General features: G+C 39.6%; 1 protein-coding gene across 6 annotated transcripts in view; it reads left to right on the top strand.

Moving 5' to 3' along the window:
* myo5aa (myosin VAa) overlaps nt 1-18,701 on the top strand; it is a 49,406-nt gene that overhangs the window by 18,689 nt on the left and 12,016 nt on the right. For all 6 annotated transcript variants that reach the window (XM_058629368.1, XM_058629372.1, XM_058629371.1 and 3 more), the window contains exons 6-29: nt 1,291-1,434; nt 3,251-3,332; nt 5,083-5,190; nt 5,689-5,795; nt 5,914-6,179; nt 6,411-6,492; nt 6,596-6,736; nt 7,710-7,835; nt 8,509-8,592; nt 11,206-11,361; nt 11,608-11,705; nt 11,973-12,059; nt 12,334-12,442; nt 12,615-12,826; nt 13,018-13,174; nt 13,287-13,526; nt 13,624-13,872; nt 14,422-14,515; nt 14,605-14,753; nt 14,931-15,038; nt 15,185-15,319; nt 15,623-15,679; nt 15,813-16,040; nt 18,574-18,674. In XM_058629368.1, coding sequence (XP_058485351.1) covers nt 1,291-1,434; nt 3,251-3,332; nt 5,083-5,190; nt 5,689-5,795; nt 5,914-6,179; nt 6,411-6,492; nt 6,596-6,736; nt 7,710-7,835; nt 8,509-8,592; nt 11,206-11,361; nt 11,608-11,705; nt 11,973-12,059; nt 12,334-12,442; nt 12,615-12,826; nt 13,018-13,174; nt 13,287-13,526; nt 13,624-13,872; nt 14,422-14,515; nt 14,605-14,753; nt 14,931-15,038; nt 15,185-15,319; nt 15,623-15,679; nt 15,813-16,040; nt 18,574-18,674 — 3,320 coding nt within the window. The remainder of the gene's footprint in view (nt 1-1,290; nt 1,435-3,250; nt 3,333-5,082; nt 5,191-5,688; nt 5,796-5,913; nt 6,180-6,410; nt 6,493-6,595; nt 6,737-7,709; nt 7,836-8,508; nt 8,593-11,205; nt 11,362-11,607; nt 11,706-11,972; nt 12,060-12,333; nt 12,443-12,614; nt 12,827-13,017; nt 13,175-13,286; nt 13,527-13,623; nt 13,873-14,421; nt 14,516-14,604; nt 14,754-14,930; nt 15,039-15,184; nt 15,320-15,622; nt 15,680-15,812; nt 16,041-18,573; nt 18,675-18,701) is intronic.

The raw sequence follows: 18,701 nt of genomic DNA, 5'->3' as shown, positions 1-18,701 counted from the left end.
TTGTTCAAACCAAGCATTCCAAAGATGTAGAAAAATGTTACCTGCTCAGCAGGAAAGTAGAGGTGTAGAAGTACTCAGTTGAAATACACCTAATTACAGTGCTGTGCCAAAGTATTTTGCAGGTTAATGTGTCAAGTATTTAGTGTGACTTACACATACACACACAAACAATAACACAATTAAACAATAACACATTAGCACGTTTGCACAGTACTGTATCATGGACTGTCTGGACGCTCCGTCATGGAGTTTACTCCTCTGTGTGACTTCAGCCTGAAAAGAACTGAGTGTTGTCTACAGCTTCATATTTATTGGACAATATGACACATATTAGATTTCCTCATCTAACTCTTAAAAATAATAAGAAAGATTGAACTACCTTTGTTATTCAAGAATTCCATATTATTCTTAAAAATCATTTTCACTCTGACCCTGGGCCCTTTGTATTATAAGTTGTGTTTAGGGCCGCAACTAACGGTTATTTTTTTATAATCTAATCACCTGTCGATTATTTTTCTCGAGTAATCAAGACTAAGTAATCGTTTGGCCCATAAAATGTCAGAAAATGTTGATCAGTGTTTCTGGAAATGATGATGTTGTCAAATGTCTTGTTATGTCCACAAACCAAAAGAAATATCCAGTTTGATGATTTCTTTGTTACATGGAGGAAAGAATCCAGAAGATATTATTCAAATTTAAGATGAAAAATCAATTAAAAAACACCCAAACCAATGAATAGGTTATCAAAATAGTTGACGCTTAATTTAGTAATCTAATAATAATCGATAGATTTAGCAATTATGGGCAGTTTGATTTGCGATGACATTTTAGTTCAGTATTCACTGTAACAGATTTAAAAATGATGGAACATTATACTATTAAAATACTGACTGCTCCATATTCTAGTGCAGGGATTAGAACCTAAAGATATAAATTGCAAAGATATCAAAAGCTGTGACTGTGTTTAATGAGATAATAATACATAATAAAACTAAGAGAATAATGAATATGAATAGGTCTTTCTGTTAACAATCTCTGATATTAAAAACCCTTTGTGATTTGCAAATTGCACTTTCAATTACATAATGATCAATTGTTCTGCTGTAATATTCATAACCACAGATAAAATTACCATTCACTCTACTGTTGCAGTATTCTGGGACACCTGGAGCTACCCTCGCCAAATATTAGATTTTAAATGAAACTGAACCTCTGCACCATCTCCATTGTGTTTCACTTTAAACACCATCACCTGAACATTGTGTTTTTGTGTTTGTGTTTGTCCCCCAGGCCATTGGAAACGCAAAGACCACCAGGAACGACAACAGCAGTCGCTTTGGCAAATACATTGAGATTGGCTTCGACAACCGCTACCGCATCATCGGTGCCAACATGAGAACGTATCTACTGGAAAAATCACGAGTGGTCTTTCAGGTGAGTGTACAAATGCACCTCATGAAAGCACTTACATAGTGTGTTTTTGTTTGTTCTATTGACTTACATGTATTCCATGTCTCACTGCAGTTTATTTGCTTGACGCATCAGAGATAGTTGACCAACCATGAGTCGGTAGATCTTGATTTGTTATTGCATTTGTTAAAATCTCTTTACAAATTATGTTTATGTGCATCTCATTAAGAAACATACTGGTTGTTGATGTTGCTTAATACAGACAGGATGAAGAAAATCAGGTAAAAAAAAAATACAACAGCTGTAACTACTGATGCCACATTATAGCAGAGTTACTTCTTATACAAAAACCAAATCTGTGACTTTGTTAAACTCAATTAGGGACTTCAATAATTACTTGCATCATGTTTTTTCTTAGAGAAACCTTGACTTTCAGTGAATGAATGACACACATCAAGTATACATATTTACTTAACTATTATTGATGATACGCTGGTCTGTTCTTCCTGTATTAGCTCTTGAAGGCAACAGACAGTCGTGTATTTGCATCATGCAGCTGTACTAGGACACATTCAGGGTTTTATCTCTGTGTTAAATGCACTGGTAAATTTATACACATTATATCACTATGCTGGTGACTGAAAATCTTACTGATTTCCAATTACTGACTGTATAACTGATACACTTTAAATTTATTGAATTTAAATGAGTTTATTTGGCAGGGGCAGTGTATATTTCTGCAAATGTACCCGAGTTAGCCAAAAGACTATTTTTCATCTGCAGTCCCTGTACGGAAAATAAAAACAGCAATATAAAATATCAAATATATATATATATATATACAAACGACAATGAAGATAGTATACACAAAAGACTGTTGACAAATACAGTGAGCAGACACAGAATAAAAAACACCAACAATACGATGACAGTGAGATGACAGTAGCACGGTAAGGTTGGGCAGGGCACACATGCTGATAATATTTATGTTAATGTTGGCATGTCTGACTATTTCTAAACCATGCACCTGCACATAGTAAACATTTAACTTTGTCATTACGTAACATCACATGTAGCACTATATATCCAAGATATGTCACCACCAGATCTACATAATCAATAAAATACTTTTAATTACTGATCTTAAGAGGATTGCACTTATGTAGATCACACTTTTTCCTCTGCCTGCTCCCGTGAAGTAACTGCCTCACTGATTTTCATGGGCTCAGTCCTCCTATACTGTGTGCTCCTGTGGGTGTGTTTGCTCACTGGTGGGGCAAGTATGTCTAAAGTAAAGTTTTTTTTTACTTTTGCACACGTGTATAAAGGAGCACACACACACACACACACACATGCTCTCTCACTCTATTGTCATAGACAACAGTGTTGAGGAATGAGGAAGTTGTTGGAGAGATGTGCTCACTTTCCTACTCACATTTTTCACATGTTTGGCTCCAGCACCACCCATTTATAGGTGTGTTCGACTCTGTGTGTGTGTGTGTGTGTGTGTGTGTGTGTGTGTGTGCTTTCTGTGTTGGCCTGGTTAGCCAGGTGCATTATTGTTACCAACTGACAATGTTGTGCGGCTAAAAAAAAGTCTGGTAAAATGACATTTACATGTGACTGAGTTGATTTGCCTTTGAGTAGTAACACAGTCAATATTCCCATCATGAATGTAGGTTAAACATTTCTATAACCTGTGATAAGGACCTCACAAAATACACACATGTGTCTGATCAATAATGTTCATGTGATGTACAGTATATGAATAAACTGAGCTTGCTGCTGGCGGATATGCAGCTCTTCCTTTACATTGTATCTGCTACATGTTCTCTTTCAGGCAGATGAGGAGAGGAATTATCATATCTTCTATCAGCTCTGTGCATCATCACATCTGCCTGAGTTCAAGATTCTGAATCTGAGTAAGTTTCTCTCCCACACACTCATTTTTCTTTCCCCAAGAAAACTGATTTTCATGTTTATCACAATCTGTCATTAATTGTGTTGCCAAAATGAACTGAAATTAAAATGAAATAAAAATGAGTAGTACAGGATAGTTGGATAGGTAGGATTTTTCTTGCTACTTTGGGTTGGATTTCCATTCAAGAACATTGCCAACAAACATGCACCTACTCCCACACATGTGCCATTCATCAGCCTGAAACCAGCGATTTACTAGTCAAACCCACGTGCACAAACAAACCTCAGGGAGACAGAAAGATAAGGTTAAAATAAAAAATCTAATGTTTATTTCTCTCCACAGCATGAAAACTGCCAGAACAGTGAAAATCCATCATGCCTGTGATTTACTCAGACTAACAAAAAGACACTTAACGTTTAATTGCCATTGTCTCTGATGCTTTGTATCCTGGTAAGGGCTATATTTAAACTGCATCAGCACCCGCAGATTTACATGCTGTTTTCTCGAGATAGAGCCAGCATGGGTATAAAAAGCAACGCCCCCCCCCCCCCCCCCCCAACATCTTTTTAAAAAAAAGAAGAAGAAGAAGAAGAAAAGCTTGACCACAGCGAGGTGTCTGAAGTGCACTGATCACATTTGTTAGTTCCAGCAAATTCATTGAGTCTGTGGTTGAACAGGCTCTCAGTCAGTGCACTCCCACTGTGAACTCGCACCTGCTCTTCCCAGTCATGGGACACACAAACACGCATACACTGCTGGCACTGTCTCTTACAGCAACTCAGTCAGTTCACACACTCACACTCTCTTAAACACACACACACACACACACACACACACACACACACACAGCTGCTCTCTTTTCCTCTCCTGTTGACTTCCTGGCTCTGTAAATGGAGTGGTTGTTACAGCCATGTCAGTGCCCCTTGTTGCCAGGCAACAGGCCATGCCTTAATTCAGTGTGAAGTGTGTTTGAGGAAAGTGATTATGGTAAATATTACATAGTTGTGTGTGTGGGTACTTGTATGTGGTACCTCTTTAGGACAGTTTCTGGCACAAACACTGACCTTGTCAGGACCAGTGGTCCTCATGGAGACCAAAACCTGGTCCTAACAGGCAGAACCTCATTTCCGATGAACAGGTTCAGTTTAGGGCTAAGATGTGAATGGTGGTTAGGTTAATATTAGAGTTAGGCATAAACTAATTATGGTTAATGTTAGGGATAATGCAAATGAATGGAAATCATTGTGTGTCCTTAAAAAGCTAGCAACGCAATTGTGTGTTTGTGTGTGTGTGTGTGTATGTGTGAAAATCAGCTGCTTTCAGACTTCACTTTTCTGTAAGTGAGTCAGACTGTGATAATTAGATCGGTGTCATGGTAGTGCAGAGCCAGATCGTATTTACACCTAATTTAAAGTAGGTGATAATGAGCAAGGGGAAAAAAATCATCCTCACGTTAGCTTTTATTTTTGTCTGCTGGTAAAACCTTGCATTCCTTTTCTCTTAGAGCAACCGTAATCCCTGACTGAGAATGTCAATAAACCCCCTTGTTTCCAAGGTGCAGATGCTTTAAAAATAACAGTAAACACATATTTAACATGGGATGTGTCGTAACAATAAGCAGTACCAAGAAGTAAATGCTTTAATTACATCATGTTCTAATTTAATTCTGTCATCTAAAAAAAAAGAGAAGAAGATAAAATTGTCATGGTGATGTTTTGTAAATATATTAACTTTGTGTTACTTTCCATCAGGCAGAGCAAATGACTTCCTGTACACGAGACAAGGCCACAGCCCCGTAATCGAAGGTGTGGATGACACCAAGGAGCTCCGCAACACACGCCATGCCTTCACTCTGCTCGGTAACACACTCCTCACAGAACACACACACGCACACACACATCTGTCCGTGTGAAAGATGAAGATACTGTTTTTGTAACGCAGGATTCTAATGCTAGTGTCAGTGACAGCTCATGTGGCTGCTGGATATACTTAACTGACAACTCTATCTTGTACATTAGTGAAACGTAAATGAAAAAAGCACCAGGTAAAATTGGCAGAAATTGAATATCCTACCTTTCTATAATTGCTTTAAATTTAAGAAAAATTTAATTTTGTAGCCGTAGAACAAGAGTTTCATATTTACTTTAAGCTGCCATCTTGCTCTGTCATGTGTCTTTAGCGGCCTGAACAGACAAACCACTCAGTTTGATGGGAGGGCAGAGTCCTACATTTGTTGCGTTCTGCAGTCTCACGGTTCGATGGCTCACACCCTGGACCTTTAACAGCCGTCACTCAGACATCGTTAGTGTCAGTATAACCTAAGTGTCTGTGCGTTTGTGTGCATCTGTTGTCTGCAGGTATCAATGAGTCCTATCAGATGGGGTTGTTTCAAGTTTTGGCTGCAATTCTTCATCTTGGAAACGTGGAGATAAAGGACAGAGATTCAGACAGCAGTGTCATTGCTGTGAGGATAACATTTGTTTTGCATGCTATTTAAATTGGTGATACTGTATTAATACATTTCCCAGCATTCTATTGGATATCTCCTCGTAATGACCCTAAAATCTCATCCTTTTGCTTAGCCCAACAATCGACACCTGATGGCGTTCTGCGAGCTGGTGGGCGTGGCCTATCAGGACATGTCTCACTGGCTGTGCCACAGGAAGCTGAAGACGACCTCGGAGACGTATATCAAGCCCCTCCCTCGCCTGCAAGCCACCAACGCCCGCGACGCACTTTCCAAACACATCTACGCTAAGCTCTTCAACTGGATCGTAGAACACGTCAACAAGGCTCTGATCACGAACATCAAACAGCACTCCTTCATTGGCGTCCTTGACATCTACGGGTACATCTGGGATTATTTTCTGATGAGTATTGAACCATTAACAGTTGATTTGACAAATTTGTCTAAATGTATTCTAATTTGCATGATAATGTGCCGTATGGTTTGATACAGCAGTGAAGTAAATGTCACTGACTGTCCCCTCAAATACATATAAAGTCAGCGGAGAATCACTTGTCTGACTTTTATGATGTCATGTTAATCATCCGCTTTTATCTCAACTTCTCTCTCAAGGTTTGAGACATTTGAGATCAATAGCTTCGAGCAGTTCTGCATCAACTATGCTAATGAGAAACTCCAGCAGCAATTCAACATGGTGAGCAGCATGTTTTTCACCTGTCGGACGACACACCGTTTCCACAGAGGTGAGATATTAGATGATAATGATTGTCTCTCTGTTTGTCCCTGTCTGTGCACAGCATGTGTTCAAGCTGGAGCAGGAGGAGTACATGAGGGAGCAGATTCCCTGGACTCTGATAGACTTCTATGACAATCAGCCCTGTATCAACCTCATAGAAGCTAAGATGGGAATCCTGGACCTGCTGGACGAGGAGTGCAAAGTACTTTTGATTTAAACCAGAGGAACATATTTAAAGCCGCAGTAGGCAGAAACCGTACATACATTGTTGATTGTTGAGTTTAATGAGCAGGTTGTTAAAATATAAATGCTTTGGGAATTGTGGCTCACTCCTGAGGTCCTCTCATTTTTCTCTTCTGATATCGACACCTGTTTAACAGAGGATATTTTACAACTCTCTTTGAGACTTTTCATTTAAAAGTTGCTTATACGGGTGTGTTGAACTTCCCTGTGATTGGTCACTATCTGCCATCACAGGCAAGACATCTGTAAGGCTTGTAAACAGACACTGCAGGAGTTGCACAAATCTAGTTCTGTCCCAGATATCTGGATTTACCTTTAAATGAGTCTTTCAACACCTGCATTTATATTTTACCTCAAGCTTCACCTGCAAGACAGAAAACTAGAGTGAAAAAATTACACAGCAGTTTCTTTGTTTGTTTTCTTGAATAATACAATTTATTTCGTTTGTAAAACCTTCGACAAAGCTGGTGGTAATGTTCCAGTTAATTGTAGTTTAGTGTATGTACAATGTCAGTGTAATGCAGGTAGGAGTCACCTTAAACAGTCACCTTATAGTGTTGATTGCAATGTTTTTATATCTGTACCATCTACACACTTTCATAGCTCAGATAACAGTCTTAACTAATCTGTGGCTCCTGACCACCTGAAGGTTGTTTTATAGACTGTTGACTTTTGAGGTGGGCCACATTGCTCACACTGGAGCGGGAAAAAATGCACTTGCTGGCAAAGAAATATCAAAAAGATGTCCGCATGCATTGAGTGGCAAGAATAAAAGGAACACATATGCAATATAATGCAATGCAGCATGATAATTATTGATTAAATAAAGTTTTCTGTTATATTCGTCACTCGGTATTACTGTGAACAGACTGGTATGTGGCGTGAATTCTTTTCTGATTGATTGCTCTGTGGTTTCTCCTCTTGTCTGCCAGATGCCAAGAGGTTCTGATGATTCCTGGGCTCAGAAACTGTACAACACCCATCTGAAAACCTGCTCCCTGTTCGAGAAGCCGCGCATGTCCAACCGCGCCTTCATCATCCAACATTTTGCTGACAAGGTGGGCCTGAAGGACACTGTATTTGTGTCAAGTGTGCATTAATCATAGATGTGTAATGTCATTCATTAGTTTGGTACTTTTTCAAATGTTGTTGTTTTTTTTTTCTAATGTGGCTGTTGTACTGAAAGATTCGTGTTACACTTTCCCTTTGGAGCTACACAGATATTATTTCAGAACAGGCTGTGGCTGCAGTGGCTGCTGCAGTGCTGGTTTGAGGTATTTTTAGAATTTTTAGCTGCAGGAAATGCTACTTCTTCTATTGTTATCACAGGTTGCATGCAGAAAAGGCATTTTGTATCGTCTATTGAGGTGTGACAAAGTATAGGATCCATAACACACAATCATACTAATAGGAGATTACAACATCTCTCACTAAACATCTGTAATGTTTTAGGTTTGTGTTGAAATTGGTGGCCAGACTTTGGGTTGCATACAATCTCTGCAGACCCAACTGTTTGTCTGTGGACTGTCACTACAGATTGACTAAAAAGGATGAGTCTGCTGCTCATCTGATGAAAATAAATAGAATCAAATCAAAGGAATCATAACATCCTACCAGTCATGTGGAGGAAATGGTTGGTTAGCAGTATTAGATGTGTTATTAGTATTAGATTGTTTTGTTTTTTTACTGAATACAGACCCTGCGTGTTTGTGCTGTGTTGCTGTTGAGCAGGTAGAGTACCAGTGTGACGGTTTCCTGGAGAAAAACAAGGACACTGTGAATGAAGAACAGATCCATGTGCTGAAGGCCAGCAAGGTGAGGCGCACAAACACAGACACACAGTTACTGTACATTACAGTGGTACAAGTCAAGTGCAGATCCTGTAGAGGCAGTTTAGACTGCAAGCACTGTCAATTATGTGGTACAAAGCTGTAGCTGCTGATCTCTGTGATGAAAAACATGGCAAACAATTCATTACTGACCTGAAGGATTAAGGAAGCAGTGCCCTCTACTGGTCATACGGATGTTGCGTTGATTCCAGGTCTGATGCTGAGTTATCTTTTCAGGAGGTTGAGATTTATGATTTGTTTGCAGATATTGGTTCAGTGGGTTAAACATGACCCACTGAGTACAACGTACCATAACCTCTCATTTTGTCAATCATTTTATGAAGGGTGACATCACACTTTTCAAAGTGATCTAGACTTATCAACATGAAACATGAAAAACATGATATTTTACGATAACTTAATATATATTTTACCTTTATAGGATTTGATTAAAATACAATTAGTTCAAATGCTGCTAAACATTGGAATCAGGCTCAATGTATGCTATTACCTCTAAAGAAGTCAGATCACACTGACTGTATGTGTGTGTGTGTGTGTGTGAGAGAGAGAGAGATTAAGTCTTAGTTACACCTCCACTAGGTCAAAAGAACATAAGCCTTTTAAATAAATCCTTGCTGATATTTTAGGATTATGGCTACACAGACACTAAACACACTTAAACACATATAAACATGCAAACACACACACACACACACACATACACATACACAGAGGTGTAGCACAATTTATCCAAAATGCTCAGTGACCTTTGACTATTCTCTTATAGACTCCATCAAGAGCTGATCTGGGTAAGGGCTGAAATACTTTCTGCTCTAACCTCTAACACAGCCACTTAACAATTATACACATACACATATAAATAAAACTTGAACAGGGAAATATAGTATGTTTCCATGGAGATAGTGGGAATACATAGTTGGTAGTAAATGATATTGTCCTTTTAGTATTTAAATTTCCTGCTGTAAGACATGGGGTGATTGCAGAGTTGGATTTTGGTGAATATATAAGCAAAATATATCAAATAAATATGATCAAAAGACACATTTATGTCCTCATGAGTCGTAGAGCTTGTCGACATGCACCCTCTGTTTTTTTTTTTGTTTTTTTATCCAGTGTTGACAACCATCAACTGACTATTGTCAAGCTTGATAGTTGACAACTGAATATTCCATCCTCTAATGGCTCCAGGTGCAGGTGGTAGCGTTACAACTCAAAACTGCATTACTGCATTTCTATCAACCGCTCTTGTGTACCTGTGTTTCAGTTGGAGACATGATGTATTTGGAAATGTTCAGTGTTCTGAGTTCTGAAAAGAAAACAATAATCATTGTCCCTCCATCACTGTGCTGTGCGTCTTCATCTTCAAGTCTGCCTGGTTTTACTTCCTTTTCAGTTTGAATCACAGGCGTGTATTCAAGTTTTTGATGGGGATTGCGATGATTTTGAACTTTTGGTTTTTGGTTTCTTTAACCTGTCCTTTTATTGTCGTTGTGTTTGTGTTGTCAATGTCTCCATATGTTGTTCATGTATGTTTGGTTTTGTCCTCATCATGACAACCCTTCCCTGCCAGCAGAAGGTAAACAGAGGCGTTCTTACAATGCTGGGCCGCCTCTAGCTCTTCCTTTAGCTGCTTTTTTTGGCTTTTATTGTTCCTCCTTCTTTGTCTCTCTCTCTCTGGCACTGAGCTCATTATCACTCCTAACACCACTGAAGAGATTTCGGGTGTGTGTGTGTGGGTTTGTTGCATGGGAAACACTAAATGCACTCGGGGGTGAGAAGAGTTGTCTGGACGTGGAAACAAGAGACAAAGGAAGGAGGGAATTAACATTTTCAGAATAATAAAAGCAGCACGGCTGTGGCTGTCCTGCTGAACGAAGGTGGTGAGAGAAGCAGCATGACACTGCTCTGAGCACAGCAGGAGGACCTGAAGCTGCACATGACACAGCATCCTCCTCATATAACCACAGTGTTATATGAAACATGAGTGATATGAGTGCATGCTCTACTAAAGGCATTCATTGTACATGACAGGACCTGTCATTTAACAATGCCATGCAGTCATATATGGAAACATCATATCGTCATATATGAGAACATATAACCCTTTTTTTAATTTTTTTTTTTTTATTTCATTGGATTCATTCGTAACATTTTTATCAACTCTCTGTTATTTTAACAAATTAAACTAACACTAATCAACAAATCAAGAGACAACTACTCATCTATTTAAACTGTCAAACAGCACTTGGAAATGTTGAGATATTTAACTCGCATGACAAACTGTTGTAATGTCAAATAATTAGATGATTATGTAGAGCTAGAGATTTTAAGAAATAAATCATCATTATCAATATGCAAAAAAAGTATCCATCCTCTTGCTTTGTCCCAAGCAAGAAAAACCCAAACACACAGCTTCAGTATGAGACTGTCAGGAGGTGTGATTTATAGTAGATTAACTAAAGCTTACATTAAATTCTTTGACATCAATTTATTTTCTCAGCAAGTCATTAATTGCCTTAAGTGGCTCCTGCTTCCATCAGCTATACAGTTTCTGATCTGGATCTGTTGCTGTACCCAGTTTGACCTCCTGGTGGAACTGTTTCGAGATGGGGAGAAAGCAACCAGTCCCACAGGTCAGGTTCCTGGGACTGGAGGCCGGACCCGCCTCAGCATCAAACCTGACAAGGGTCGGGAGAAGAGCAGCAAGGATCACAAGAAGACGGTCGGCTGCCAGGTCCGTTGTTATGTTTGTTATTAAGAGTAGTGCTGCTGTTAAGTCCAGTTCATTTGATTAACACTGTCAAACGGATTATTCCCTAATCTTTACTATCAGCATGAAATGGTTTTTAACATTCAGTGACATTTATTTGAGGATTGAAATTGATTATTTTATTGACCAAATCTGATTTTTAAACACCTTAATAGTACCAAAAGGTATGATTATGATCATGGTGATGATGAAAGTGATCCTTTGTTGTAGTTTCGTAACTCTTTGCAAATGCTGATGGAGACACTGAATGCAACCACCCCTCATTACGTCCGCTGCATCAAACCCAATGACTTCAAGATGGCCTTCTCGTGAGTCTGCTCTTTGTTTTATATGTATTGATATCTCCTTTCTTCATTGACATAACAACAAATAATAATAATAATAATAATAACAAAAGAGGCAGCATAATGTGATCATTACAGTTCTAACATTTTATTCTTTTTCATAGTCTCAGTTTGGATTACAGATTCAAGCATTTCTCAATACAAAATGCCTTTGTGACAAATTACAAAAAAATCATGGCTCCGGAGTAATTCAAAGTGGTAATATTCATAGTGATTTTCTGTTGTTGACAGCTTCGATCCTAAACGTGCAGTGCAGCAGCTCAGAGCCTGCGGTGTCCTGGAAACCATCCGCATCTCTGCTGCAGGCTTCCCATCCAGGTACAGCACTGGGCATCATTGCTAATGATTCTAATTTACTCGAGTTATCCGAGTTATCCAAGTATTTCAGATTATATATAATAACGTTACTTGTGAAAGAAAAAAAAGGTGCTACTTGGTGTTTTTCTCTCAAAGATTGTCAAACAGCTAAGTCAGCAGTTTGCCTTCTCCTTGAAAATTTGATCTTGTTATAAATCAACCTGACAAAAAGTAAGGAGGAGGTTATGGCACTTTTCTAAATGCTTCCGAATGTGTGTGTGTGTGTGTGTCGCAGGTGGACGTACCAAGAGTTCTTCAGTCGTTACAGAGTGCTGATGAAGCAGAAGGATGTGCTTTCTGACAAAAAGTTGACTTGCAGAAATGTTCTGGAGAAACTCGTGCAGGTCAGACTATCTGAGTTTCACTTGTCTTCACCAGTCACAGTTGCAAAATAAAAGAATACATTATTTAAGTTATTGTTATTTGTGTTATCATAAGTGGATTGCAAATTTGATTTTACTTTGGTCTTTTTTTTGTCCATCTAACCTCTGTCTTAACCCTCGCGTCTTTCCTCAGGACCAAGATAAATACCAGTTTGGTAAGACCAAGATCTTCTTCAGAGCTGGACAGGTTGCTTATCTAGAGAAGTTGAGGGCGGACAAGTTGCGTGCTGCATGCATCCGCATCCAAAAAACCATCCGCTGCTGGCTGGCACGCAAGAAGTACCTGCGCATGCGCAGTGCTGCAATCACCATCCAGAGGTTCACCAGAGGATACCAGGCACGCTGGTGAGTCGAGGGAACCTGATGTTCTACTTTTGTCAGCCATTCATGACCACAACTAAATGCATGTGGTTGACTCCTCTTCCATCAGTTTTATGTTTGTGAGATAAAGCTACTGCAGTTAAGTAAGTTAAAGGGTTGTATTGAAAAAAAAAAAAAGGCTCAATGTGTTGTTTGCATGTCTCGTCTCTCCTCAGCCTGGCCAAGTTCATGCGTCGTACCCAGGCGGCCACCATCATCCAGAAGTACCAGAGAATGGTTGTAGAGAGAAAACGCTACAGGCAGAAGCAGGCTGCTGCCCTGGCGATGCAGACTATCCTCAGAGCTTATATGGCCCGACAGAAATACCAGATGGTAAGATGCTATAGGAAAATAACCTGAAAGAATCTTTTAAATCCCCTTTGTCATACTGTATGTGTTCTGATATCGTTTCTCTGCTTCTCTCTTTCTGTTTTTGTATCTGTAGCTACTGCGCGAGCACAAGGCAGTCATCATTCAGAAGCGTATTCGTGGCTGGTTGGCTCGCTGCTGGTACAAGCGCTGCCTCGAATCCATCGTCATCCTTCAGTGCTGCATCCGCAGGATGAGGGCCAGGCAAGAGTTGAAGAAGCTAAAGATCGAGGCTCGCTCGGTGGAGCACTTCAAGAAGCTCAACAAAGGCATGGAGAACAAGATCATGCAGCTGCAGAGAAAGATCGACGAGCAGGTGAGACCATTTTATCTGATGTGTACCCTACAGTTGTGTTATAAACACATGCGTTTTATTTGTTGATTCATTTTGTTTTGTTTGACCGTCAATCCAGCACAAGGATAATCGCTTACTCAATGAGAGGCTTTCTGGTCTGGAGACCTCCTACACAACAGAGAGTGAAAAAATGCGCGGCGAGCTCAGCCGACTGCGTGGGTATGAGGAGGAGGCCAAGAACAAAACCAACCAGGTGTCATCGCTGCTGGAGGAGCTGGAGCGGGTGAAGAAGGAGCTGAGTACCACACAGCAGGAGAAGAAGACCATCGAGGACTGGGCGCAGACGTACAGGAGCGAAATGGAAAAAGTAAGACATGATCCGTGGTCACGTACAGTCACATCTGTTCCCTGTTGTTTTCCCTCTCCTTCATTTTTCTCCTAGTTTCAGTAAATTCATTAATTGACGTGAAGAGCAAATCTTTTTGGCAAATGTTTTCTTAATTACCCTTAAAAATCCCATCCCAGCTTTAGCGAGGCGGTGATTATCATTATTTTAAAAATCAAGCTCAACAGAAATGGCTCAGAAATTAGAGTCTCCCATAGTTCCACTGAAATACACAAGATAATTGTTAAATACTATAGCTGTATATGGATTTTGCTATCAGAGAAAAACAGTTTTCCCTCAATCTAAGAGACAGAGCGAACCAGGGGGGAAATGGCTCGTGGTGGGCTCAGAGGGGGTGAGTTTCTCTGGGTCAGGTGACCACAGGAGATAGAATTATTTGATAGTGAAGTAGCTACTGAACTCAATGTGTGCCATTCAAAGCTTTGAAAGTCCATCAGACTTCAAAATTTCGGTTTAGAGAACCAAGCTTTGACAAAACATGCGACTTAATGACCATTCGTATGTTTCCAGATGGTCTCGGAGCTGAAGGAACAGAACGGCTCGCTGAAGAAGGAGAAGGACGACTTGAACAGGTCGATTCAGGAACAGAGTCAGCAGATGACAGGTATGCAAACATGAAGAGTTGCTGCAACACACCGACCTTTGTCATGCAGAAATGTTTCCACAATTATTGTCTTTGTTTGGTCTCATCAGCGAAAATGGCGCGTGCGATAGCAGAGGAGACTCAGCAGCTGGAGACGGATTTGAACGAGGAACGGTCTCGCTACCAGAATCTCTTGACGGAACACCTCCGCCTCGAGGAGAAATACGACGACCTGAAGGAGGCGATGGTTCTTTCCTCGGTTAGAGACGCATTCTCATAAAACCACTCATCATATACGAGTGTTTCAACCTATTCAAATTTACTGAATAGTGTGTGGCATTTGCCTTAATAGTTGGTAAATAGGAAGGAGCTGTTAGTATTCAGCACAGCAGGTAGAACACAGGATTTTTAAGTGTTGATTCTCTCTTATCTTAAGAACAAGCCTGGCCACAGGAGAACGGATTCCACCCACAGCAGCAACGAGTCAGAGTACACCTACAACTCCGAGTACGCTGAAATGGAAGAAGGTTCCCGTGCTGGAGAAGTAAGTGTTACTAGTCAATACGGTCTCATTTAATTGGTGGAGAAATCCAGACACTTTTTACTGTTCCAAAACAAACCTGATATTAAAATGAAACACTGTGTTCATCAGAACTGTGCAGTTTCAATGTCACTTTCTATGTCATGTAGGATGTGACGCGAGGAATAGACACCTCGCTGACCCTGAAGCTGCAGAAGCGTCTCACAGAGCTCGAGCAAGAGAAGCAGTCACTGCGCAACGAACTGGAAAACAAAGAGGATCAGTTCCAACGGGCCAGAGCTAGGGTACAGACATTCAGACACACTGACAGAATTAACACATTATAAAGCACTTAATGTCTTATTCTAGTGAGTTAACCTGTGGTAAAGAATTGTAAACATACTAGCAGAGTACCTACTAAAAACAAAACCGTAATATTCTTTCATAAGAATGAACAAACTGAAGTTGAATTAATTGAATTTTTATGGTTCTATAAAATAAAAAACCCTTTTCATCACGTCATTAAATAAGAAATTTAGAATCTGTGTCATTGTTAAATTATAGATAGTTTTCCAGCCTCATCACCGTGGTTTTGCATATGATTTCAGGATAATGCCGAGTTTAAAAAGGCTCGTGGGGCAGAGCTGGAGTATGAGTCCCTCAAGGTACGAATTCACAATAAAGTAGACAAGTATCCACAGTAAGGCACGAGTTCAGAGAGTGTCAAATGTCAAATTTCAAATGCCTAATGTACCACGTCCTATTGCAAATGTAACCCTGAGTCTTTTCCTTCCTCAGCGTCAGGAGCTGGAGTCAGAGAACAAGAAGATGAGGCATGATCTGGCAGACATGAGACGAAGCCTTCTGGGAAATGCAGCTACAAGCGCTGGGGCGCCAGGCTCCCCTGCTTACAAGGTGCTGCTGGACCAGCTCAACGCCTCATGTGAGGAGCTGGAGGTCCGCAAGGAGGAAGTTCTGATCCTGCGCTCCCAACTGGTCAGTCAGAAGGAAGCCATGCACCACAAGGTAAAGAGAGAAATGACCTTCCTTTGTTTCATTTATTATGAACTAGTTTAAAACTTAACATTTAGCTTTGTCTTTTGCTGTTTTTTTTTTATTTATTGATAACAGAAGAACAGACTAACAATAATAAACACAAACAGACAACACAATTCAGACTAATACATCACAAAGGCAAATTTCTTTACAGGCCTGACTGGTGACAAAGAACAAAGAGATCAGTAAAAAATAATTTGATAATAAACTTACCCTATCATTTTTTCTATTTCTTTTTGCAATATCACCATCAAAAATAGAGTAACATTTTATAAATCTTCTAAATTGATAAATAGTAATGACCCTCTACCTTCTCTGCTCTAAAATCAAAAATATATCCAAAATTGTTAAATAAATAAATGAATGAATGAATGAATGTCCCAATATCACAAAACATACATTTATTCTACTACACATTTCCCAGACCTGTGACATAAGAAGAAAAGATATTCTGTATAATATCTTTATAGAACATATGATTCAGTATTAACAAAACTAAGCTAAAATGGCATTTTTGTCAGAAAAATTGTAGTAGTAAATAGTGAATGTCATTCACTGAATTAATTTTGCATGTGTTTTTGATGTTGTTTCATAAATGAACTGAAACACTTCATACTCAAAGACCTAGAGGCCAAATAAACTCTATAAACATGTTTATTCATCATAGGTTGTGATAACCCTTTCATATTGCTGCTCCTCATAACAGCAGTCAAGTTGTCCCACCATTCATCGTCTCTTGAGAACATATCAGACCATACACTTCAGGAAACTGATCAAAACTCACTAGATTCCCATTTTCACAATTTACAAAATTCCATTTTTTTGTCCTGACTCATTGCTGTTATAGTAGATGTTGGTGAATCACATGCTGCCTGCTTATATTTGTACATTTCACTCCAGTCTGTTTGTCTGTATCCAAAACAAGTCACGGAGAAACAACGTTATTATTCCTAAATAACTGTAAATACCTGTAAACAGTCGTGTTCATGAAGATCCTGATGTCTGAGACTTAGATTAGATTTATGTATATATATATTTATGTAAACTATGGGGTAAAAACATTTAAAATATTCATAATGTGTGTTGTAAATATTGCCCCTGTATCCTCTGTGTGTCTAACTCACCTGTCTGCACCTTCTCTCCTCCATCCATGCTTTCCCACAGGATGAGAAGGTAGAGTTGAAAAACTGCATCATACATGAATATGAGACACTTTTCCACATTGCTTCATGTTTTTAAAACCTCCACATGGAAGAAATCTGATCCCGCAAAATCAGTTTGATTTGCAAACTAGAGGTATCATTTAAATGATCCACGTACATGGTTCACTACTACATTTCTAGAAGTAAATCTTCGTTGTCTGGGCACTGTGAGGAATCACAAATGCTCTTAACGATAATAAATAGAGAGGGTTGAGAGAAAGTGGCCACCACGGAGAGTTAAATCTGAACACATGGTAATGTTTAGAACCCATAATGATGATGATGGAAATGGTCAGTGGTAACATAGTAATTTGTCCTGGAACCATTTATGAATAATGGAATACAAACAACAAAACAAACTCTTAGTCTTTTATGCCACTTTTTGAAATGTTGAAATCCTTCAACACTTGAACATACATTTGAGTACATTTGTAGCCACTAAGCATGCGGCTTGCTGTTCTAACCATGCTCAGCCCTAGACATGAATAGGATTTCAACAAATCGAATTTCAGAAACCAGCTACAGACGAGAGCTTTGTATTCATTTCTCTGATTCCAGATCAGCAGTTCTTCCTGTAAGAGGCTTTACATGTAGACTCTGTCCTCTCCTCGCTGTAGTTTGATTATCTCATCTGTCTCGTCCTTTTTGTCTGGCTCAGGTCATTTATGGACTGTTTCTGTTCAATGGCCATGTTACATCTTTCCTTATAAACACAGTCTGTGATACATTCAGTGCATTGGCCTCCAAAGATGGACGTGACCACAAAATGAAAGCCTCTCAGCACATGACTTTCTTTTTTATTATTATTATTATTCATCAATTTTAATGATGTGAAGAAAATTATCCTTGTCTTCATATCAGTGTCACACAGCCGTCACATATCAGTCCATGATACCGATCAGCAGAAACCTTCCGTCTTTTAGAAGCTACAGAAAGATTTCTCTGCTGTGATGCTCCCTGTGGATTATCAGCTGTCATTTGAATTCTTGTCGCTGCAGCAGCCCGAGGCTCCAACTGGCTCATAATTGTCAGTGTAAAATGACAGTTGTATCCAGCAGCAGGCAGACTGATGCTGGCAGGGAATCATTATCAGTAAAAACACACTCGTACTGATATAAATGCACATTAACTGAACCACAGACTCTTGCCTTCATTCATACATCCAGCCTGTATGAAAGTCCTTGCAGTCATGGTGATGGTGCGGTTAATGATGCTGCTTTACACGCAGTTGCAGCAGCTATGTAAATGTGATGTTATTCCGGCTCATCGTTCCTTTTCTGCCTTCTCTCGTCTTTTCCTAGGAGACCATGACAGAGCCGTCGGTCTCTGTTCAGGATGTGTCGAAACTGAAGGACTCTGATGAAATCAAACAAGCCTACATAGGACTCAAAGACACCAACAGGTACTTTGGTCACCGCCAGCATCGCTC

Source organism: Solea solea, chromosome 5, assembly GCF_958295425.1.
Source record: "Solea solea chromosome 5, fSolSol10.1, whole genome shotgun sequence".
Classification (NCBI taxonomy): domain Eukaryota; kingdom Metazoa; phylum Chordata; class Actinopteri; order Pleuronectiformes; family Soleidae; genus Solea; species Solea solea.
Note: the sequence above shows the minus strand (reverse complement) of the source record. Positions and strands in the feature narration are given on the sequence as shown.